We start from the raw sequence: 17,476 nt of genomic DNA on the forward strand, positions 1-17,476 counted from the left end.
TAACTAATTATTTTTGTATGATTACAAGATTCTTATGTTAAATACATAGAACACTAGGCTAGGCTAACCATAATTAATTTGTTAAAATAACCAAACAAAACAACTTACTTATGCAAAATATATTATATTTTTGGTTGTAGTTACTAAATATCATAGGTGCACTTAGGGGATGATTCTCCCAATCATATGTGCTTAGTACCCTCTGGCTCCAAATTAACACCTCCGATTTTCCTATAAGTAATTTATTTCACCAATAATTTGTAAACTACTGTCGTTTATTATTGATTTGAATAAATATAATATGAACTATAAATAAAATAATAAAATTAGCAGTATTAGCATACCTTAATATTTCACACCAATTTATATGAATATATATGTTCATTAAATCCCACCGTTAAAAGAGAATTACATTCAAAAATTATTCTATCAGAATCATAAAGAAAAATATGGGTTATGCCTGATAATAAATTTAAGAAAAATTATAGTGAAATTATTATAGTAAGACATTAGATATTATATAATAGGTAGTGTAATCTGAAATTCCTAATGTTGAATTCTATTTGACCTAAAAATTTGGTTTTTGTAATATTTTTAGTTGTGGTGTGTTACGTATTTTTCACAGCATATTTTTTAAAATGTTAAATTAGAGATACATTTTTATATTGACAAAAAACGTTATTCAATCAAATCTCAAATCTGTGTATTTGTTATACTATTTTAATACATAAAATAAGATAAGGACTTTCATACTTTCTATCGGATACATTATGCATATTATAGGTAGAGATACCTCGACAATTAATTGCATCTACGTATAAAACGGCACCAAGTTCTGACAACCCTATTTCGGTGGCAAACTATTCATTTAATTCGTCCAACAACTACACAATGATAAACTTGATATAATATATTATAAATATAGTATATAATATCGGTGGTATTTTAATTGGGTGTGAGCGCGCATAACAACAATAAAGATAATAAGGGATGAACGGGCTAAACAACTGTCCTGCTCCGGGCTATATAAACGGGGTAGACCGTAGACATATAGAAGTATATTATACTGTTGAGAAGAGATTTCTATGCGAGAAACACACACCTGATCATTTCGAGGTTCTGCGCAGTCTTTATTATATAATATATGACATGTATGTATATATATATATATATATGTACATTCATATAATACGTACTTGCAGCAGTGTCACTGCAATAGCGCCAGCGGTTCATATACATATACATGGGTATATATAGGTCATAAAAACCGGTGGCAAAGGGTTAACGAGATCGTCTCCCGATCTCTGTGCACCGCGCACGTTATGTACTTAATTCGGGTACAATTACCTATGGATGTTTAAAAAAAAAATTAATAATAATTGCCGTAATAAAATACGGTGGCGGCATAGGCGGCGGCGACAATTCGGACACGGATTAGTCCCTTGTACATAATTTTACCCTGTTTTTATTTTTTTTTTCGAGCCCGTCAGATGAAATAATAACGGTCATATAATTGTACTGCATGTATAGGGTTGAAAAACATTGAACAAAAAATAGAAATGGGAAGACATTATATTCTTTTACCCAAGTAGTATTTTTATTGCGTGGCGGAAGGACACGGCGGCAAAAACGGCATAACCGAAATGATTACGGTGCGTTTGCGTGTGATAATTTGTACTATTGTTACACACTTATAACCTATATTATGATTTATAATATTATATATATTTATATTTACCATATGATTATTATACCTATACTCTTATATGTTCCTATATATATTAATATTTTTTATATATTATTGGTTTTTGGGACTGCAAAATGTTCCCACCATTAGGTATCAACGTAATATACTTACGAATCGTACAGATTATATAAATATATATCAATATATAATGTATATAACTATAGGTTATAAGTACATTATAGACTGCACAGTACTTGCTCATATTATATTCATATACAAATAAACAATAATCCTTTAGCATAAGTATATTTTTATTATTTCTGTATGGCTGTATAGTGTATATATAGTTTATACATTTATAATATACAACATTGTTATTAATATTTAATATAACATAATATTACAAGTACCTAAGTATATAATATTAACTATTAAGTATACAATATATTATGTATTAACTATTACTAACATATAATTCATTACCGATGAACTGTAAATCAATGTGAATATATTATGTATACGTATAATAGTAACAAGTTTCAATTACCTACAAATAATATATTTCGCTTAAATATTAGATTTTATCACTTGAAATGTTTAAGAAAAAAAAGATTTAGGTTTTTAGTTTCTGACCGGATAGCAATAAATAATGTATTGCTTTTATTTTTAAACAATTATGTGTACCTATGTATTTTTTTGCGCTTGTCATAACCTTTTGTCTCAGTAAAAACGTTCCTTGTACGATAAACGCGTCAACAAGTCACTCGCATCATCAAAAAGCCAAGAAGGCGAATCGAAAACTGGCCTTGATGTAGTAATGTGTTAACTAGTTGCAAAGCCACCCACAGCGGAAACAGTTCGCGAGGTTGACTTGACAACAAGGCTCGGCGAAGTAGCGGCAACCGGACGCAAAGGTTCTCCCCAAGCAGGTTACGAAGACACAGCGGCAACAGACAGTGATGGAGGTGATGAGACTGCATGTGGTGTATCCAAGGTCCAACAATAATAACCTGAAAGCTTGTGTGAGTTCTGCAGTCTTATTGGTGATGACGCTTATGACGCCGGTGAGAAGTTCTGTTTGTGTATCCACAACGAGATGAGTTACCGCCAAGACAGTCTTAAGGTTCATCGCTTCATTACACAAACTAGACGACCACTGCAAAAAGACGGTCGTCTATGGTCTGTCTGAGGTTAATGGTTACTCCTCATGACTGTGACACGTTTCTACTCATGCGAGCCGTCGCTACTGCATGTATGTTGCCTGCCGACCAGGCGTGAACGCATTTTTAAAAAAAATGTACATAAATACATGGTTTAAGATATCTTAAACCATTTAATCGTGCATAAATATCATACTATTCATTTGTAGGTCAGGTAATTTATTTTTTGTTCCTGATACAAATTTCATTGCTATCTGTAATAGCCAACATTTTTCAGTGCTTAATTCCAATTACAGTGTTATAATAAATGTTCTAGCTAAGTGATAAACAATTTGGATTTTGATGTAACATGGAATTTCAAAATGAAATTCCGTCTATTACCTCTATATCTACAAAACATATTTTGCTTTGGAATAAGGAATGAAAAAAAAAATGCATGTTGTCATAATTATAACAGTAAAAAATAGTAAAACAGATCATTTTGTTTTTTAAAAGTGTTGTATTTTTAACCAATAAACATTACTTATGTAAAAACATGTTTACATAAGCGTTAATAGTTATTGAAATAATGAGTGTCTTGCGTTATTATTGGATCATCCATCATACAACCTATATGGCTAGACATAGATAGGATATGATATATCTAACGCATAATATAACACGTACACAATTTAACCAGATATTTGTTATTTATTAACAAACAAAACACTATTTCAAACTGTAGTATAAACAAAAAATTCAAAATTGTAGGTATACAACACATATTTACCTTGTTTGTATATGTCTTAAAAATACAATATGATTTTGTATATGAATCTAGAAACTCGCTGTGGATTCCTTTGTATATAGTTTAAAGTTGTAGGTATTTCGTATTTTTACACTTAAATTTTAAGTTATAGTTCTAGATTGGTTTCCTTCCATCGAGATATTTCCGCCATTTATAGATTATTATCTATTAATTATTGTTATAATATATTCCATGTATCGTTTTAATATGAATAATATTTGAAGCGCTTCTTCCATGAAATTTCTTATCAAAACTACTATCTATGTTTTGCCATGTCTTCGTAGTTCGTCCAAATCAAATTCCCAACTCTAGTAGAATTGTAGTATGCTCAATGCTGTAGACAATTAGACCATACTCCGCTAGTTCGTGATGTTCGTCCCCACCGTCATAATGTGTAACGATATTGTGTTTATTATGCGAAAATAAGTGGGTCTCCTCTCTGAGCGTCAAACATCGCTGTCCATTCTTACTGAGACAATTATTGAAATTCACCGAATCGAGACGCCAGCTGGACCATTAAATTTCTGCTTGAATCGTTTTTGATAACGGTGAGTCCGACTTGGCAATAATATGTGTTGGTTTCAGTAACGCTACGTACATTACGTCGCGTGATTTTCATTCGATTGGAATCCGAGAAATGGGTTCCAAAATAGAATATGTGGACTCGTCGCAAATGTACGCCACAAACTATGTGCGTAATGCCAAAGCGGTAGGCGTTTTGTGGGGTATATTCACAGTTTGCTATTCAATAATCGTAGCAGTGGCCTTCATCACTCCAGAATGGATTGGTGACACCACAACATCTGAAAATCCTGCTCGTTTCGGGCTATGGAGCAGCTGTTACTTTGGTAATGGTGTTTCGGCTGCTGTCGAGGACTGCCAGGGAAAGCTGGAAGATCTATCCAATATACCTAGTGTAGCCATAAGAGTGTCTGCAATTTTTGGTAGTGTATCGGTGTGCATTTCCATAATTATTGTGCTGATGTTGTTGTTGTTTTTCTTTTTTCAATCTACAACAGTGTACCTTATTTGTGCATGGCTACACGTTTTATCTGGTATGTAAATTTTTTCATAATAATTACTGACCTAATTTTTATGATATTGACATGATATTTTATACTTAGCTGGATGTCTGATTTCGTCCATTGTTGTTTTTCCAATGGGCTGGGATTCACCACATATTCAGAAGACTTGTGGTCCTGAGGCTAAAAGTTATAGTCTTGGCGACTGTACTTTTCGTTGGGCATATTTATTAGCAGTCATTGCTAGTGTGGATGCACTTATTTTATCAGCGTTGGCGTTTATTTTAGCTACTAGGCATATAAAACTTCAACCGGAGCCCTTATATGCATCTACTTTGCGTAAAGGTAATTTATTAATATTTTAATAATACACATAAATAAAATACAACATTAAAAAAAACATTTTATTTTCCTTAGGTGAGCTCAATAGTGGATATTTGGGTGACAGTAGTGCATCAATGGCTGGTTCTAGAAAGTCATTGAATTTGCAACCAGTTATGTTGATGCCACAGCCAATGATGGATCAAGATCGATTTTCTGAATTTTCTAACAGGACGGGTCGCTCTCATAAAGGTGCCATGTACAGACCAGAGTATGCTTCATCTAGTATTCATAATTTTCAACTCTAATGAATTTCTAGAGAAAACTATGATACTTTTTAAGTTTTCTTCTTTTAGTAATAGCTAATGAAGATAAGACAGGGTATAATCATTATTACATATTTTTATGTATATTAAATTATTAGTTTGAAAGATTTAGCCATTAAATTAAATTAATATTATAATTGGAATGTTGAAGTGAAATTATTTTCATTATTGATTATATAGTTTTTTTAAAGTATTATAAATGTAATTATTTTTTAAATGTCATTATCATTTTAAAAAATTTGGGGTTATTTGAACATAAAGAATTTTTATTTTATTTATATTTAAAACCTGTTAGTATTACTTGAACAAATTGCTTGCAATTTATTTTTAAAGTTATCCAATATTTTTAAGTATTACTATGAATCTCAATATTTTCATTTGTTTGGTTATTTAAATTAATACTTAATAAGTAAACATTGAATATTATTTTGATAACTTATGAAGTCCGTCCAGTTATAACTATTATATATTTATACTTTTATACCTTTATTTGTGAACTATGTTATTATAACTGATTTTACTAGATAAAAAATAAAATACTATACTCATTACTTATGATAGTTATGTGTTGTTTTTGTTGTTCTGATTAGTTCTTATATTATATGAAACTTTTCTAATCAATAAAATAGGAAAATGATTAATAATTTTCACATTACAAATGAAAACTTTAGTTCAACATTTAAAAAAACTAAGTTTAATATAAATCAGACCCTCTCTTGGTAAGTACATTTCAAGTATGTTTTTTTTTCATAATCATACTGAATTCAGCTCATAAAGTGATTAATTTTTATAACTACTAATTAGTAAATGTTGATATTTTTTGTTAATTTATTTTCCTAGATTCTTAAAGTTAAAATAAATTTAAGTCCAGTTCATAAAAATTATAAGTCGTTGTACCAATGGCTTATTTATACATTTTTTGAAATTCTCGAGGTTTACAATGAATAAATCCAATTAAAAATTTGTATAGGTTTAAAAGATTTGAATTTAAGATACAAAATATGGTATTTTACCTTAAGTTTGTATTATCAAATAAATTGTAGTTCCAATAAATAAATCTTACAATCTTTCATTTATACCAAAAAAGCCAAAAGGTATATCATATACAAGGTTAACAAAATATATGACTTAGTTGACTAGTTTGAAATAAACATAGTATATAAATATATATTTAATTGTAATTTAAAACCATATCCAAACTAGTAATCAAAATTCAGGTATTATTTTCCAAAAATTATTTCTCGTAACTATCTTATAAAGTATAAATATTGATGTAATGAAGGAATAGTTTTTCTATGAATGAGGATTAATAAAGTAAAAAAAAAAATCCAGTATTATAAATTTTTTCCATTTCATGTTACATAACCAAAATAGAAAATTTGTCTTATAAAAAAGTATCTAATTTAATTTCTTTGAATTAATTTCTGTAAACTTAAGTATTATATAAGCTAATTAATCGTGTAATAAAAAATATTGATTGAAAAATTATTATTATTATTTTTTTATAAATAAACAGTTATTTTGATGGACAAAATAACTGCTATTTTTTTAAATTAATTTCTAAACGTATCAACCCTAAAAATTACTTATTAAGTATTATCATATAGAAAAATGTAAATTTTAATATTATTTAGTTACTCTTGTAGGAAAAATCAAGAATTTTTAAAACATATCATGAAAAATATTAAATGTATAATTTTTCTCCAGTGACATACATACACCAATGAAATATGATTTTATTTTTTAAATTTTTTGTCTTATAATCAAAATGTATTTTAGGCGACAGTTCCAGAAACAGCAGTTGATGAACTAGCCTTAGTTTCTTCAGGGAAAGGTACAAGCTTATCAAACACCTAAAATATAAAATTATTTAATATATTTAAAAATATAAATTGTTTATAATAATTGACTACTAACCTCTTGAAGTTCTTCTTTATCCAACATGTGGTAAAGTTTATCAGGTGTCACAGTAGCAATTTCGATGTTTGTAGGACTGAGTTTATCCTCCATAACTTGTTTCAAAATGTTCAAAATAACATTAATTGCTTCATTTAATCCCATAGACTATGATTAAAAATTATAAACGATAACATTAATTTATTTTCTTTTTAAATTCATGATAATATGTACTTTGTGATATTTATCTTGCAATATCTGTTGGGCACCTTCACTACCCGACCCAATAGCTTTAGCATTATACTGAACATATGTGCCTGATGGATCCAAATGAAACAGTTGGGGACCATTATTGTCAATACCTGCAAATATTATTGCAACACCAAATGGACGACTCTAAAAATAAAATGGTATAATTTATAATAACATAACTAAAAAATAAATAAATCATAAAAATTTAAAAATAATAATTTTATTTAAATAATGTCGATAATTTATATTTTACCATCGCAGGTTCTTTGCTATCATGATCTCCGCTGAATTGTATGGCTAGATTAGAGACAGCTTGTGCCACAGATTCAACACTCATTTGTTCATTGTATGTAAACCAATGGTTTTGTGACTCAGCTCTAGCCCTTTCAACCATTGTACGAGAGTCTGCAATTAGCCCACTAAATGCGCAACCTGAAAGTTATCCAGTATTTGTATTATAGTTAAAGAATCTGTAAGTAATTCTTTTAGTTTTCTACATACCAATGTGCTTATCAACTTCAAAGATTTTTTCTATCTTGCTAGTAATCATTAGTGGTGAAGTGATTCGTTTCTCTACACCTAATACTACACCTTCAGATGTACAAATGCCAATGGCTGTAGAACCCAATTTCATTGCTTCGATTGCATATTCCACCTAATAAATTTGAATAATAAAGATAATTTAGAAAACAAGATAATATTTTATTCAACATTATTTAACTCAAGAATATTAAATAAAAAATAATTAAATTTGTACCTGAAAGAGTCTGCCTTCTGGAGAGAATGTGTTTACTCCTCTGTCATATTCAGAACGTGTTAAAAACATGATTATGAGTTTGAGAAAATTTCTGAAATTTAAATAAACAAATAGAATTTTTTTAACACTAATGTAATTTAAATACAAAATTTCACTACACTATTATGGAAAATTCAATCGTATGACTTGCAAAAGCGGCTTAGGTTTAATTTTACTATCATTGTCGTAAATTCGTTGTTTGTGATGATAACCTAACCTTAAATAACAAAGATAATACAGATAGTTCAATTTTTACTAACTTACTATACTCCGGTCAGGTATAGAGAAACCACAGAGAAACTACAACTTTTGTATTATTATGGCATAGAATAATGGAAATGGAAATAAATAATTAATTTTTTGTATTTTTCGTGAGAATTTATAATCCATTATTATTGCTTTTTTTTATAATTACGAATTTTAATAAAATTATTCCAAAGAGTGTAAACAAATGGGTGTCTTGTTATCAATTCAGCTGTTTTTCAATCATTGGTTTTCGTTCTCTACTAGTTTGCCCTAACGCGATTTTTTTCTAATTCTGAATCGCGCATTTGTGCTCAAGATCAAAATTAATCGTTTCACCAACAAATTCGTATAAAATGTCGATGTCAACGTTGAAGACTCCCGTGATGAACAACATCGCCAAACGCTGTTACGCCAGCAAGGCTGCGGCGTTATCCATCAAAGGTCCACAGGTGCAAACGAAACAATTGCCCAATAACTCTCTGGTCGTAGCCGTCCCCGATTACCCGACCAAGATCGGACGGGTGTCGGTGACTTTTTTAGCCGGATCCCGGTACGAAGACCCTGAAAACGCAGGTATCGCTCATCTCGTTCGCAGCTCTGCCGGACTCAGCACCGAATCGTCGTCCACGTTTTCGATCATACGAAACTTAGGTCACTTGGGCACCAATTACTATGTGACTTCCGATCGCGAGACGATTACGTACACCATCGAAGCTCACAAGGACAATCTTGTCAGCAGTTTGAAATATTACATTGAATCCATTTCGAACCAGACGTTCAAGCCCTGGGAACTCTCTGACAATTTGAAACGCGTACAATACGATCTGCTGACAATATCGCCCGAACTCAGGGTTTTGGATTTGGCTCATAAAGCTGCGTACAGAAACGCTCTTGGTAACACAGTGTTTTTGCCCAAATACAACATCAAGAAATTGGGATCGGAACATCTCTTATACTATGTCAAGAAAAACTTCAATAATCAGAATACTATTATATCTAGTGTTGGCGTTGATGTAGACACATTGGTGCACATTTCAGAAGACTTGAATTTACCCAATGGAGATGCTAACCGTGCGCCAAAAGCCAAATATTTTGGTGGTGACGTGAGAAAGTCTAAGGCATTGGACTCTACATACTTGGCCGTTGTCGGTGAAGGGGTAAGCTATAAAGATTCTCAGAGTGCCTCATATGCTGTTCTTCAATATTTACTCGGCAAAGGATCATCGGTGAAATGGGGAGTCGGACAAGGAGTCTTGGAACAAAATATCCTAAAAGCAAACAGTTCGGATAATTTTGCTGTATCCGCCATAAACTATAATTATTCAGATTCTGGTCTCTTTGGTTTCTTGTTAGCATACAATGGTAAAGATGTCAGTAGTGTGCTAAAGGCTGCGGTAAATAGTTTAAGGAGTCCTACAGTTACTGAAACCGAAGTAAACAGAGCCAAGAAACAATTGATTCACTCTCTTGTATCAGCATCAGAGTCTAGTGCTGGAGTTCTAGAAAATATTACTCACCAAGCTGTTACCACTGGACAAGTAATACCATTTGAAAAGTTAATCGCTACCATTGAAGCAGTTACTGTTGAGGATGTGAAGAAAGCAGCCGGCAAAGTAGCAGGTAGCAAGTTATCATTGGCTGGTTATGGTAATGTAGCAACTACACCTTACTTGGATAATTTGTAAATTAGTGTTTAATTTTAACGTAAACCTTTGTTAGTAAAATATTAAACTCTAAAAACACTTTTATTGTTTAAATGAAATTTTTTTTTTACATTTACCTAAATGTCCATGTTATAATTAAATACATTTATAGATTATAAAAAAAAAAATAAATAAAAATAAAACATCAATTTTAATATTGTATTTATTTATTATAATCAATTTTCACAACTTGATTCATAACAAAAAGACGACAAAAAATATAATATAAAAGAGCTTAAATAAAACCATTTTCTCAGCAGCATTTTATTTACGACCTTTTTTCTTTTTGCTTCCACTTGGTTCATTTTTGTTTTGATGTTGTTCAGGGCCAGCTACTTTCATAACACGACTTTTTAGTTTTGGTATTTGTACACCACAATGTTTCATCAAACTCTCTCCTAAAATGGTTTAAAGTATACATAAATTATTGTCTAATGGTAAATCACGAGGCGAATTATTAATTCAACTACGTAATATAAGGATAAACTAAATAATAAATGTGATATCAATAATGAAAAGTATCATGTATATTATTGCTATTGGGAGAGTCCTATGACTAATTACAAAACATCTCTAAACTTTGAGGAGAAAGGTAAATTAAAAGATTATAAATATCATATTGAATTCAGTTTAAAGTTAGTATACAGAAATGTATATTGAAATTGAATCACTATAATTTATATGAAAAGGGTCTTTATTACTTTATAAATAATTTATTATAAAAATAAGAAATAAACCTATATTTTTTAATAATACAGTAGAATCTAATTAATTGGGACCTATTTGTCCCCATTATCCGACTGTCCCGATTAACCCAATAACTAATAAACCAATACATTCGTTCGGGACTATGCAATCTGTCCTATTAAGTGGTTGTCCCCTTTATGTGGTGTCCCAAATAAGCGGATTCTATTGTATATACATATCTAATATTATATTTAAATTTTATAAATAAAACTAATTGTACATGGGTAGATCAGTGGGGGATGACTGTGGGAGCTTAGCCCCAAATACATTAGGTATTATCATCATTAATGTTATATATTTCTATTAAAAATTATTTTGGATTGGTTATTACTTATATGTTTTTGGTATCAGCACTGTCTATTGAAAAGAACTATAGGTATACAATTAGCTGGTATTAGAAGTAAAACTAAAATTGCACAAAAAGACTTGAAATTTTACATTTCAAAAACTGTCTATTCGAATTTATATAAATGAATACAAGTGACCTTAACTCTTCCTTTAATCTCTGCTACATGTAAATGGAGCTTATCAGCTTTGAAGTGCGTAGTAACTGGTTAAGAACTTTAATATTTCAGTATTAACAATTTAACATACTCTTCTTATTAAATACTGAGTCAACTAACAAAGACTATGAACAACAATGAAATCATTGAATGGTTTTCAAACAAAAACCAAACCATATTATTGAAATGATTAAAAATATCAATAATGTGATTACAGCACAACCAAGTTAAGATCAGGTCATCGTCTTAATTTGGTCGCACTATATAGTTAATTTTATTATGATTTACTATTATTGTATACCCTACATATATTGATATACTTTAATACTTACATTGTGAATGATTGTATACTTTAATAAATTATGGATTTAAAAGAGATTACTTGAAATTCTGGTATTGTTTTTGAAATTAGTATTTACATTTTTATAAATTTTTTCAAACTCACTCGAAGGAAACATTTGGTTGAAAGGTGTTCCGTCATCATTTTTAAGTTGCACACGTATCCGACCACGAAAGTGCCATTCCTTGCTACATTCACGGGAATACTGCTTGTTTTCAACTTCAGCGTTGAAACCAGATGCCTTAACCACTTCGAGAATTTCTTGGTAAGTAGGATTTTCCACTGCAAATTTTTTCGGTACGATACGTCCCTCGGCCAACGTTTTTTTATTATTCAAATACGCTGGGTATATGCATATCCACCTGCATAATTATGAAAACAACATCGGTTAATAGTGTCAATCTACAGAAACAGGCCGAATCGATAGACTAATTTACCTGGACCGATCACTTGGTTTCTTTTCGGCGTAAATGCTAGACATTTTTCTATTAACTCACAAACATTAAAATTATAAAACGAAATTCACTTTTACTAATATACAATCATAGGTAGTTGAACTTTTCTATTACTATTTAGTATTTATCATTGATATTAAAATGTTTTAGTATGAAACATTACAATATATTATCATGATATTGTGATTAACATTAATATTGGACTGTGATATCACGGCGGGACTAATATAATATTATTATCAATGGAATGAACTATATTATATAGTGACACGACACAGAAACGGCCACAGTTTGAAGGGAGTATAATGTAATGAATTGGTGGAGTGGAGGGTGACTGTGTGAATAATCCAAATCTGCCACGAGTGCAAAGTTAAATAGAAATAATTAGGTACCTACATGTGTGGATAAATGAAAAATTAATAATTTTAAAAAGCTGTGCTCTAAACTGCGCACGAGCGCTACCTAATATCACTAAATTAATTTTAATTCATGGTTTTTATCATCGCCTAAAGTTACACCACGATAAAGCTAAAATTCTTTAATCGTGGTCCAAACGACCACACTCAAGACTAAACGAGTCGTTTTATTCTTTATTATTTTTTTGAAATTCCGAATTTGTTAGTTACATTTTTTTTTTGTTTTGACCATAATAAGTTACTCATTCATTATGGATTTTGTAAATTAAGATCGCAGAATGGCGAATTGCTGCATAAAAAACGGAGATTTTTTCATTATATAATTTTCCTTTTCCAAAAGATTTTTCTTTTTTTTTATTAATAAATTCACAATTACACAATGTATAGAATTAAAAATAATAAATACTATTTATAATCAATGTATATAGTTAATTAATATATTAAGTTATAACAGATTTTTCATTATTTATACCTGTTATTATTTTAATTTTAAAGATGTGAAGTTTGGATTGTCAGTGCTCATTTATCACTTTTAAATTATGTTAAATAATTAAATAGCATATTAAGAAAATAACAGATTAACTGGCTTAAACCAGACACTATACCATCGTCCATCATTATTTTAAGTTATGACAAGAACATGTTGAAAATCATGTTAATGATGAACTTGATATTGCTGTCCTATAATACGGCTATACTCCTATTCAATAAGTACCTACCCAGTATGTTGTAACAAAAATCCTAGTGATGATTATAGTGTTTAATGTTGTACTCAGTGCTATATTAAGATAAAAGATATAAAATGTTATTTTACTTTAACATAGAAAAGCATACTGTTCCAGACAGTATTTAAAATATTTTCTAAATAATACAATATATAATTTAACATTTTTAAAAACAGATTTTCTATACCTTATTAGACTACTTGAGTATCCTGTGACGATATAAACCTATTTTGTTGAAGAATTTTTTAGATTTTAAATTTAGTCACGATAGTTGACAAGCAAACTATCTAGTTTGCTTGTAAACTTTAGTACAAACTATAAATGCGACTTTACAGTTTTAATATTTGATGCTATCAATATTTGATATTAAAATACCGCCAAAAAGAAAATCATTATTATAGAAAATATAGCAATTGGGAGTGCTCTTTGATGTTGTACCACAAGCATAGACCTATAAACATATATATATTATATATTATAAGTCTATGACTACAAGGTTATGACAATATATATATCATGATATATATATTATATTGTATATCCATAAAACAATCTTACCACGTTGTAGACAAAATAACAGTTACCATGGTTCAAGATACAATACCGTGGGCTGTACTATTTGCTAACTGCCTGGCCGTGGTCATGAATTTCCTTATCTCATTCCATTTTGATTAAACTTTATATCTTGTATTTCTGTTGTTAAAACTTGAATTTTTACTGTTTACTGTTTAGTTATAATAATAATATTATTGTAATATAATATCCATAGACAAGTATGCTATGTTTATTTCGTGTATGAGTTACCTTCCGTATGTTAAGTTTAAATATACAACGATAGTTTTTTCGTATTGTTGTCGTTAATTGATTCGTGAGTTTTTCATAAATTGTGCAAAGTATGGCATCAATGAGTGCTGCGAAAAAGAAACAAGTGTCTCAAAATGAGCTGCGTTTATTAATGCTCAAGCAAAAACTTCAGACTCAAAGGGTGAAAAAGAAAATCGAGTCACCATTGGCAAAATATCCTTTTAATTGTGTAATCAAATATTATCATCTGATTGTCTTTTATGTTAACTTCCTACCATATTACTAATTGTACAGGAATATTAAAATGTAATTTTTAAATACAGTACATTGTTGCAGTTTCAAATTTTATTTTAATGAATGTGTAGTCTGCCCATTTATTACAAAATTAGAAATATTATCTTGTGCTCATTCTTTATTTATATAATAATTAAGTATGTGAAATTATATAGATACTATATTACATTTTACAAATCAATGTTTAATGTAGAATAAAATTATTAATTTATTACTTATTTTATTTTATTTCATTATTTTACTAAACTTAGAAATTTTTTTTGAGAAAGAAATAGGGATTATTGAACTGTTTATTGATAATTTAATGAATTTATTCTTATTGATGTTTAAATTTATAATAATTATATAAAAAAACAACAGATCAACCCATTTCTTTCTTATAGCAAAAAAAAACAATTTCTAAGCTTAGTAAAATAATGAAATAGAATTAAATAAGTAAAAGTACTTTTCATAATCACTCAATTAGTTGTTTCTCAAGATATGAATTATGAATTAACATTTTATTTTTTTTACTTTTACAATGAGCTAAATAACTAGTACATTTTATTTAAAAGTAAAGATATTAGTTATAGGTATAATAGTTTATCAATATTAATTTAATTTTTATATACCTAATTTATTAAAATCATTGATAAAAAAAAAAAATGAATACTGGTATTTATAATCAATGTTATAGTTAATAGTGTAGGATTATATAATGTTGAATTAAAATCCTTAATTATTAGTATAAACATATAGCATAAATGGTCAACTGTCTTGTATTGTGTGCAAATTAAACATAAAAGATGATTCTTTATGGAGTGTTCATATCTCTTCCAAGGTTCACAAGGAAAACATTTCCAAACGTAAACCAGAGTCATCAAAAATGACTGAAAGGTTAGCAGTGACTACGGAAAGTTTAAAACGTACTCTACCTAAACAAGAAAGTTTTGTTCCACCAAAAAAATTAAAAGGTAAATTAAAGTTCCTTATCTAGGTATATTAATAGGCATTTAATTTCAAATAAACAATATATTTTTTTAATACATTTGCTTAGGTATTTTAAAAAATTATAAAGCTCCACCAGAAAGAGTTCCTAATGATTTCTTCCAAAGCCCAACTCCAACTTCATCAGAAAATAGAAATGTTAATCAAGAAACTGACGAAAAAATGGATGAACAAACAGAGAATATTGATGATATAAATCTTGATAAAGGTGAACTTCCAAAAGGATTTTTTGATGATCCTATGTTAGATGCTAAGGTGGGTCTACATTGGTTAATTAATAATTTTATTACCTAAATCATTGGTAAACGTGATGTTGTTTTTTATGTTTAATTAGATTCGAAATGAGGAGTATGTCAGCTCAATTGATGAAGAATTTATAAAATTTCAAAAAGAAATTAAAGAAGAGAACATGTTATCTGAACAAATAATGGCAGATAATGAAGATGAAACTACTTATGGGCGACAAGTAGAAGAAATTGATGAACAAATCAAACATTGGTCAAAGTGTGTTTAATTCTAATTATTAAAGGGATTCAATACTGTGATTTTCTGTTTTTGTCTAATGCACGCATGACGTAGGATTTTAGACGGATCATTTGCCAATCATACCATTTGTATCAATGAAGCGATAAGAATTCTTAAAACAGATTTGAATTTGTTGTTGTGTCTACTTGAAATTGACTTTCCCAGATTTTTGACTTTTTGATTTTAACTTCTCCAAAAATTGAAATACGTAATTTTTAATTTTTTTTAACATAATTTTTTTAGGAATTTGGTGGAAAATATCAAAGCTGTGAGAAAGTCATTTTCAAATAGATTTGATGACAAATTCAAATCTGTTTTCAGAATTCTTATCGATTCATTGGATCAATTAGTATGATTGGCAAAGGATCCATCTAAAATCATATGTCGCGCGTGCATTAGACAAAAACAGAAAATCACGGTATCGAATCCCCTTAACACGATAGTTAATATTGAAAATGTATAAATAATTAAATTGTATAAACTATAAATTATTATAGTCACAATTGTGATAATATTTTAGGATATTTCATGTTTTAAAAGTATATTGGTTAAAGTTTAAAAATATGGGCAATAAGTTAGCTATGGATATTTGATCTACATAATGTGTAGTATAAATTCCTAATATGTAGTTGGTTAGTTTTAAATTAGTATTTTTAAAAGTACCTATGTACTAAACATTTGAATTTATAAAAATATTTTTAGCAAAAGATTTAGTTATTGAAAACTACAGTCTATAGTTAAATATAATATATTATATATTTTTTTTCTGTATATTATACAGACTAGATGATCATACACGGCATTTCTTTGTCTATTATTATTAATATGCATCTTTTGAACAGGATAGTGATCAAAACTAATGATTTTTTGGTTATAACGATAGCTGTCAGTGGCGCTGAATACAAGTATGAACTGAGGAAAATTTCCTATAACTATTTATGGGTGGATGGGTGTTAATTAAAAATAGTTTGTTATGCAGTATTTTGTATGTATCTATGTAAATATAGTACTATTCGAACGTAACTAACTAAATATTTTTTTAGCAGGTGGGTCTAACACCAGCATTTTTCCCCATAACATGAAATATAGATTGGCGTCATTGATAGCTGTTATCCTTTATTAATACTATAAGAAGTGTTTATCCTTTGGCCTTGTAACATTGTTCATATTCATTATTTAAATTTACTAACAAGTAATTATTGGTATTTTCATTTAATTTAATTATATTATATTGTTTATGTTATAGAGTTATCGAACTGGAGAAGAAAAGAGAAAAAATTGCTTTAGCTACAGAAAATATGAATATCATGGAAATTAAAAATGAATCAGATGAAGCCGAAGAATCTGATGGTTCAGATATGGACGAGTTTATTGATTGGCGGTCAAAAAAATGAAAATATTGAATATGATATTATAGTTCAGACTATGTTAAATATATATTTTTTTTATGTGTATACAGTTATAATAAAAATGTCTTAAAGTTC

General features: G+C 29.0%; 5 protein-coding genes across 5 annotated transcripts; 3 read left to right on the forward strand and 2 right to left on the reverse strand.

Annotated features, from left to right (window-relative positions):
• The first annotated feature begins 3,927 nt into the window (after positions 1-3,927).
• On the forward strand, positions 3,928-5,448 carry LOC113553368 (LHFPL tetraspan subfamily member 3 protein). Its single transcript, XM_026956675.1, has 3 exons — positions 3,928-4,689; positions 4,759-5,001; positions 5,074-5,448. Exons 1-3 carry the CDS (start codon positions 4,272-4,274, stop codon positions 5,283-5,285), a joined length of 873 nt encoding a protein of 290 aa, XP_026812476.1. The 5' UTR covers positions 3,928-4,271; the 3' UTR covers positions 5,286-5,448.
• Positions 5,449-6,975: 1,527 nt separating this feature from the next.
• On the reverse strand, positions 6,976-8,416 carry LOC113550903 (proteasome subunit alpha type-5). Its single transcript, XM_026952858.1, has 6 exons — positions 8,209-8,416; positions 7,953-8,106; positions 7,705-7,883; positions 7,434-7,595; positions 7,221-7,367; positions 6,976-7,156 (listed from the first exon to the last, which is right to left on the reverse strand). Exons 1-6 carry the CDS (start codon positions 8,275-8,277, stop codon positions 7,079-7,081), a joined length of 789 nt encoding a protein of 262 aa, XP_026808659.1. The 5' UTR covers positions 8,278-8,416; the 3' UTR covers positions 6,976-7,078.
• A 313-nt stretch (positions 8,417-8,729) lies between these two features.
• Positions 8,730-10,340, forward strand: LOC113550902 (cytochrome b-c1 complex subunit 2, mitochondrial). The gene has a single exon (XM_026952857.1). It carries the CDS (start codon positions 8,847-8,849, stop codon positions 10,176-10,178), a length of 1,332 nt encoding a protein of 443 aa, XP_026808658.1. The 5' UTR covers positions 8,730-8,846; the 3' UTR covers positions 10,179-10,340.
• Positions 10,341-10,345: 5 nt separating this feature from the next.
• LOC113550904 (signal recognition particle 19 kDa protein) lies at positions 10,346-12,626 on the reverse strand. Its single transcript, XM_026952859.1, has 3 exons — positions 12,224-12,626; positions 11,892-12,148; positions 10,346-10,594 (listed from the first exon to the last, which is right to left on the reverse strand). Exons 1-3 carry the CDS (start codon positions 12,265-12,267, stop codon positions 10,461-10,463), a joined length of 435 nt encoding a protein of 144 aa, XP_026808660.1. The 5' UTR covers positions 12,268-12,626; the 3' UTR covers positions 10,346-10,460.
• A 1,446-nt stretch (positions 12,627-14,072) lies between these two features.
• Positions 14,073-17,476, forward strand: LOC113553056 (zinc finger protein 830). Its single transcript, XM_026956181.1, has 5 exons — positions 14,073-14,399; positions 15,213-15,433; positions 15,517-15,722; positions 15,802-15,971; positions 17,239-17,476. The coding sequence occupies exons 1-5, from the start codon at positions 14,278-14,280 to the stop codon at positions 17,384-17,386; spliced, it is 867 nt and encodes a 288-aa protein (XP_026811982.1). The 5' UTR covers positions 14,073-14,277; the 3' UTR covers positions 17,387-17,476.

Source organism: Rhopalosiphum maidis, chromosome 2, assembly GCF_003676215.2.
Source record: "Rhopalosiphum maidis isolate BTI-1 chromosome 2, ASM367621v3, whole genome shotgun sequence".
In the NCBI taxonomy this organism is placed as follows: domain Eukaryota; kingdom Metazoa; phylum Arthropoda; class Insecta; order Hemiptera; family Aphididae; genus Rhopalosiphum; species Rhopalosiphum maidis.

Bases quoted from the DNA above. Each gene is read 5' to 3' on its own strand.
- LOC113553368 (XM_026956675.1), top strand. From the start codon at position 4,272: ATGGGTTCCAAAATAGAATATGTGGACTCGTCGCAAATGTACGCCACA. The intron at 4,690-4,758 runs GTATGTAAATTT...TTTTATACTTAG, and splicing joins ATGGCTACACGTTTTATCTG to CTGGATGTCTGATTTCGTCC. The intron at 5,002-5,073 runs GTAATTTATTAA...TATTTTCCTTAG, and splicing joins TGCATCTACTTTGCGTAAAG to GTGAGCTCAATAGTGGATAT.
- LOC113550903 (XM_026952858.1), bottom strand. From the start codon at position 8,277: ATGTTTTTAACACGTTCTGAATATGACAGAGGAGTAAACACATTCTCT. The intron at 8,107-8,208 runs GTACAAATTTAA...CAAATTTATTAG, and splicing joins CAGAAGGCAGACTCTTTCAG to GTGGAATATGCAATCGAAGC. The intron at 7,157-7,220 runs GTTAGTAGTCAA...TTTATATTTTAG, and splicing joins ATAAAGAAGAACTTCAAGAG to GTGTTTGATAAGCTTGTACC.
- LOC113550902 (XM_026952857.1), top strand. From the start codon at position 8,847: ATGTCGATGTCAACGTTGAAGACTCCCGTGATGAACAACATCGCCAAA.
- LOC113550904 (XM_026952859.1), bottom strand. From the start codon at position 12,267: ATGTCTAGCATTTACGCCGAAAAGAAACCAAGTGATCGGTCCAG. The intron at 12,149-12,223 runs GTAAATTAGTCT...ATAATTATGCAG, and splicing joins AAACCAAGTGATCGGTCCAG to GTGGATATGCATATACCCAG. The intron at 10,595-11,891 runs GTGAGTTTGAAA...AAACCATTTTAG, and splicing joins CAACCAAATGTTTCCTTCGA to GAGAGAGTTTGATGAAACAT.
- LOC113553056 (XM_026956181.1), top strand. From the start codon at position 14,278: ATGGCATCAATGAGTGCTGCGAAAAAGAAACAAGTGTCTCAAAATGAG. The intron at 15,723-15,801 runs GTGGGTCTACAT...ATGTTTAATTAG, and splicing joins ATCCTATGTTAGATGCTAAG to ATTCGAAATGAGGAGTATGT. The intron at 15,972-17,238 runs GTGTGTTTAATT...TTTATGTTATAG, and splicing joins CAAATCAAACATTGGTCAAA to AGTTATCGAACTGGAGAAGA.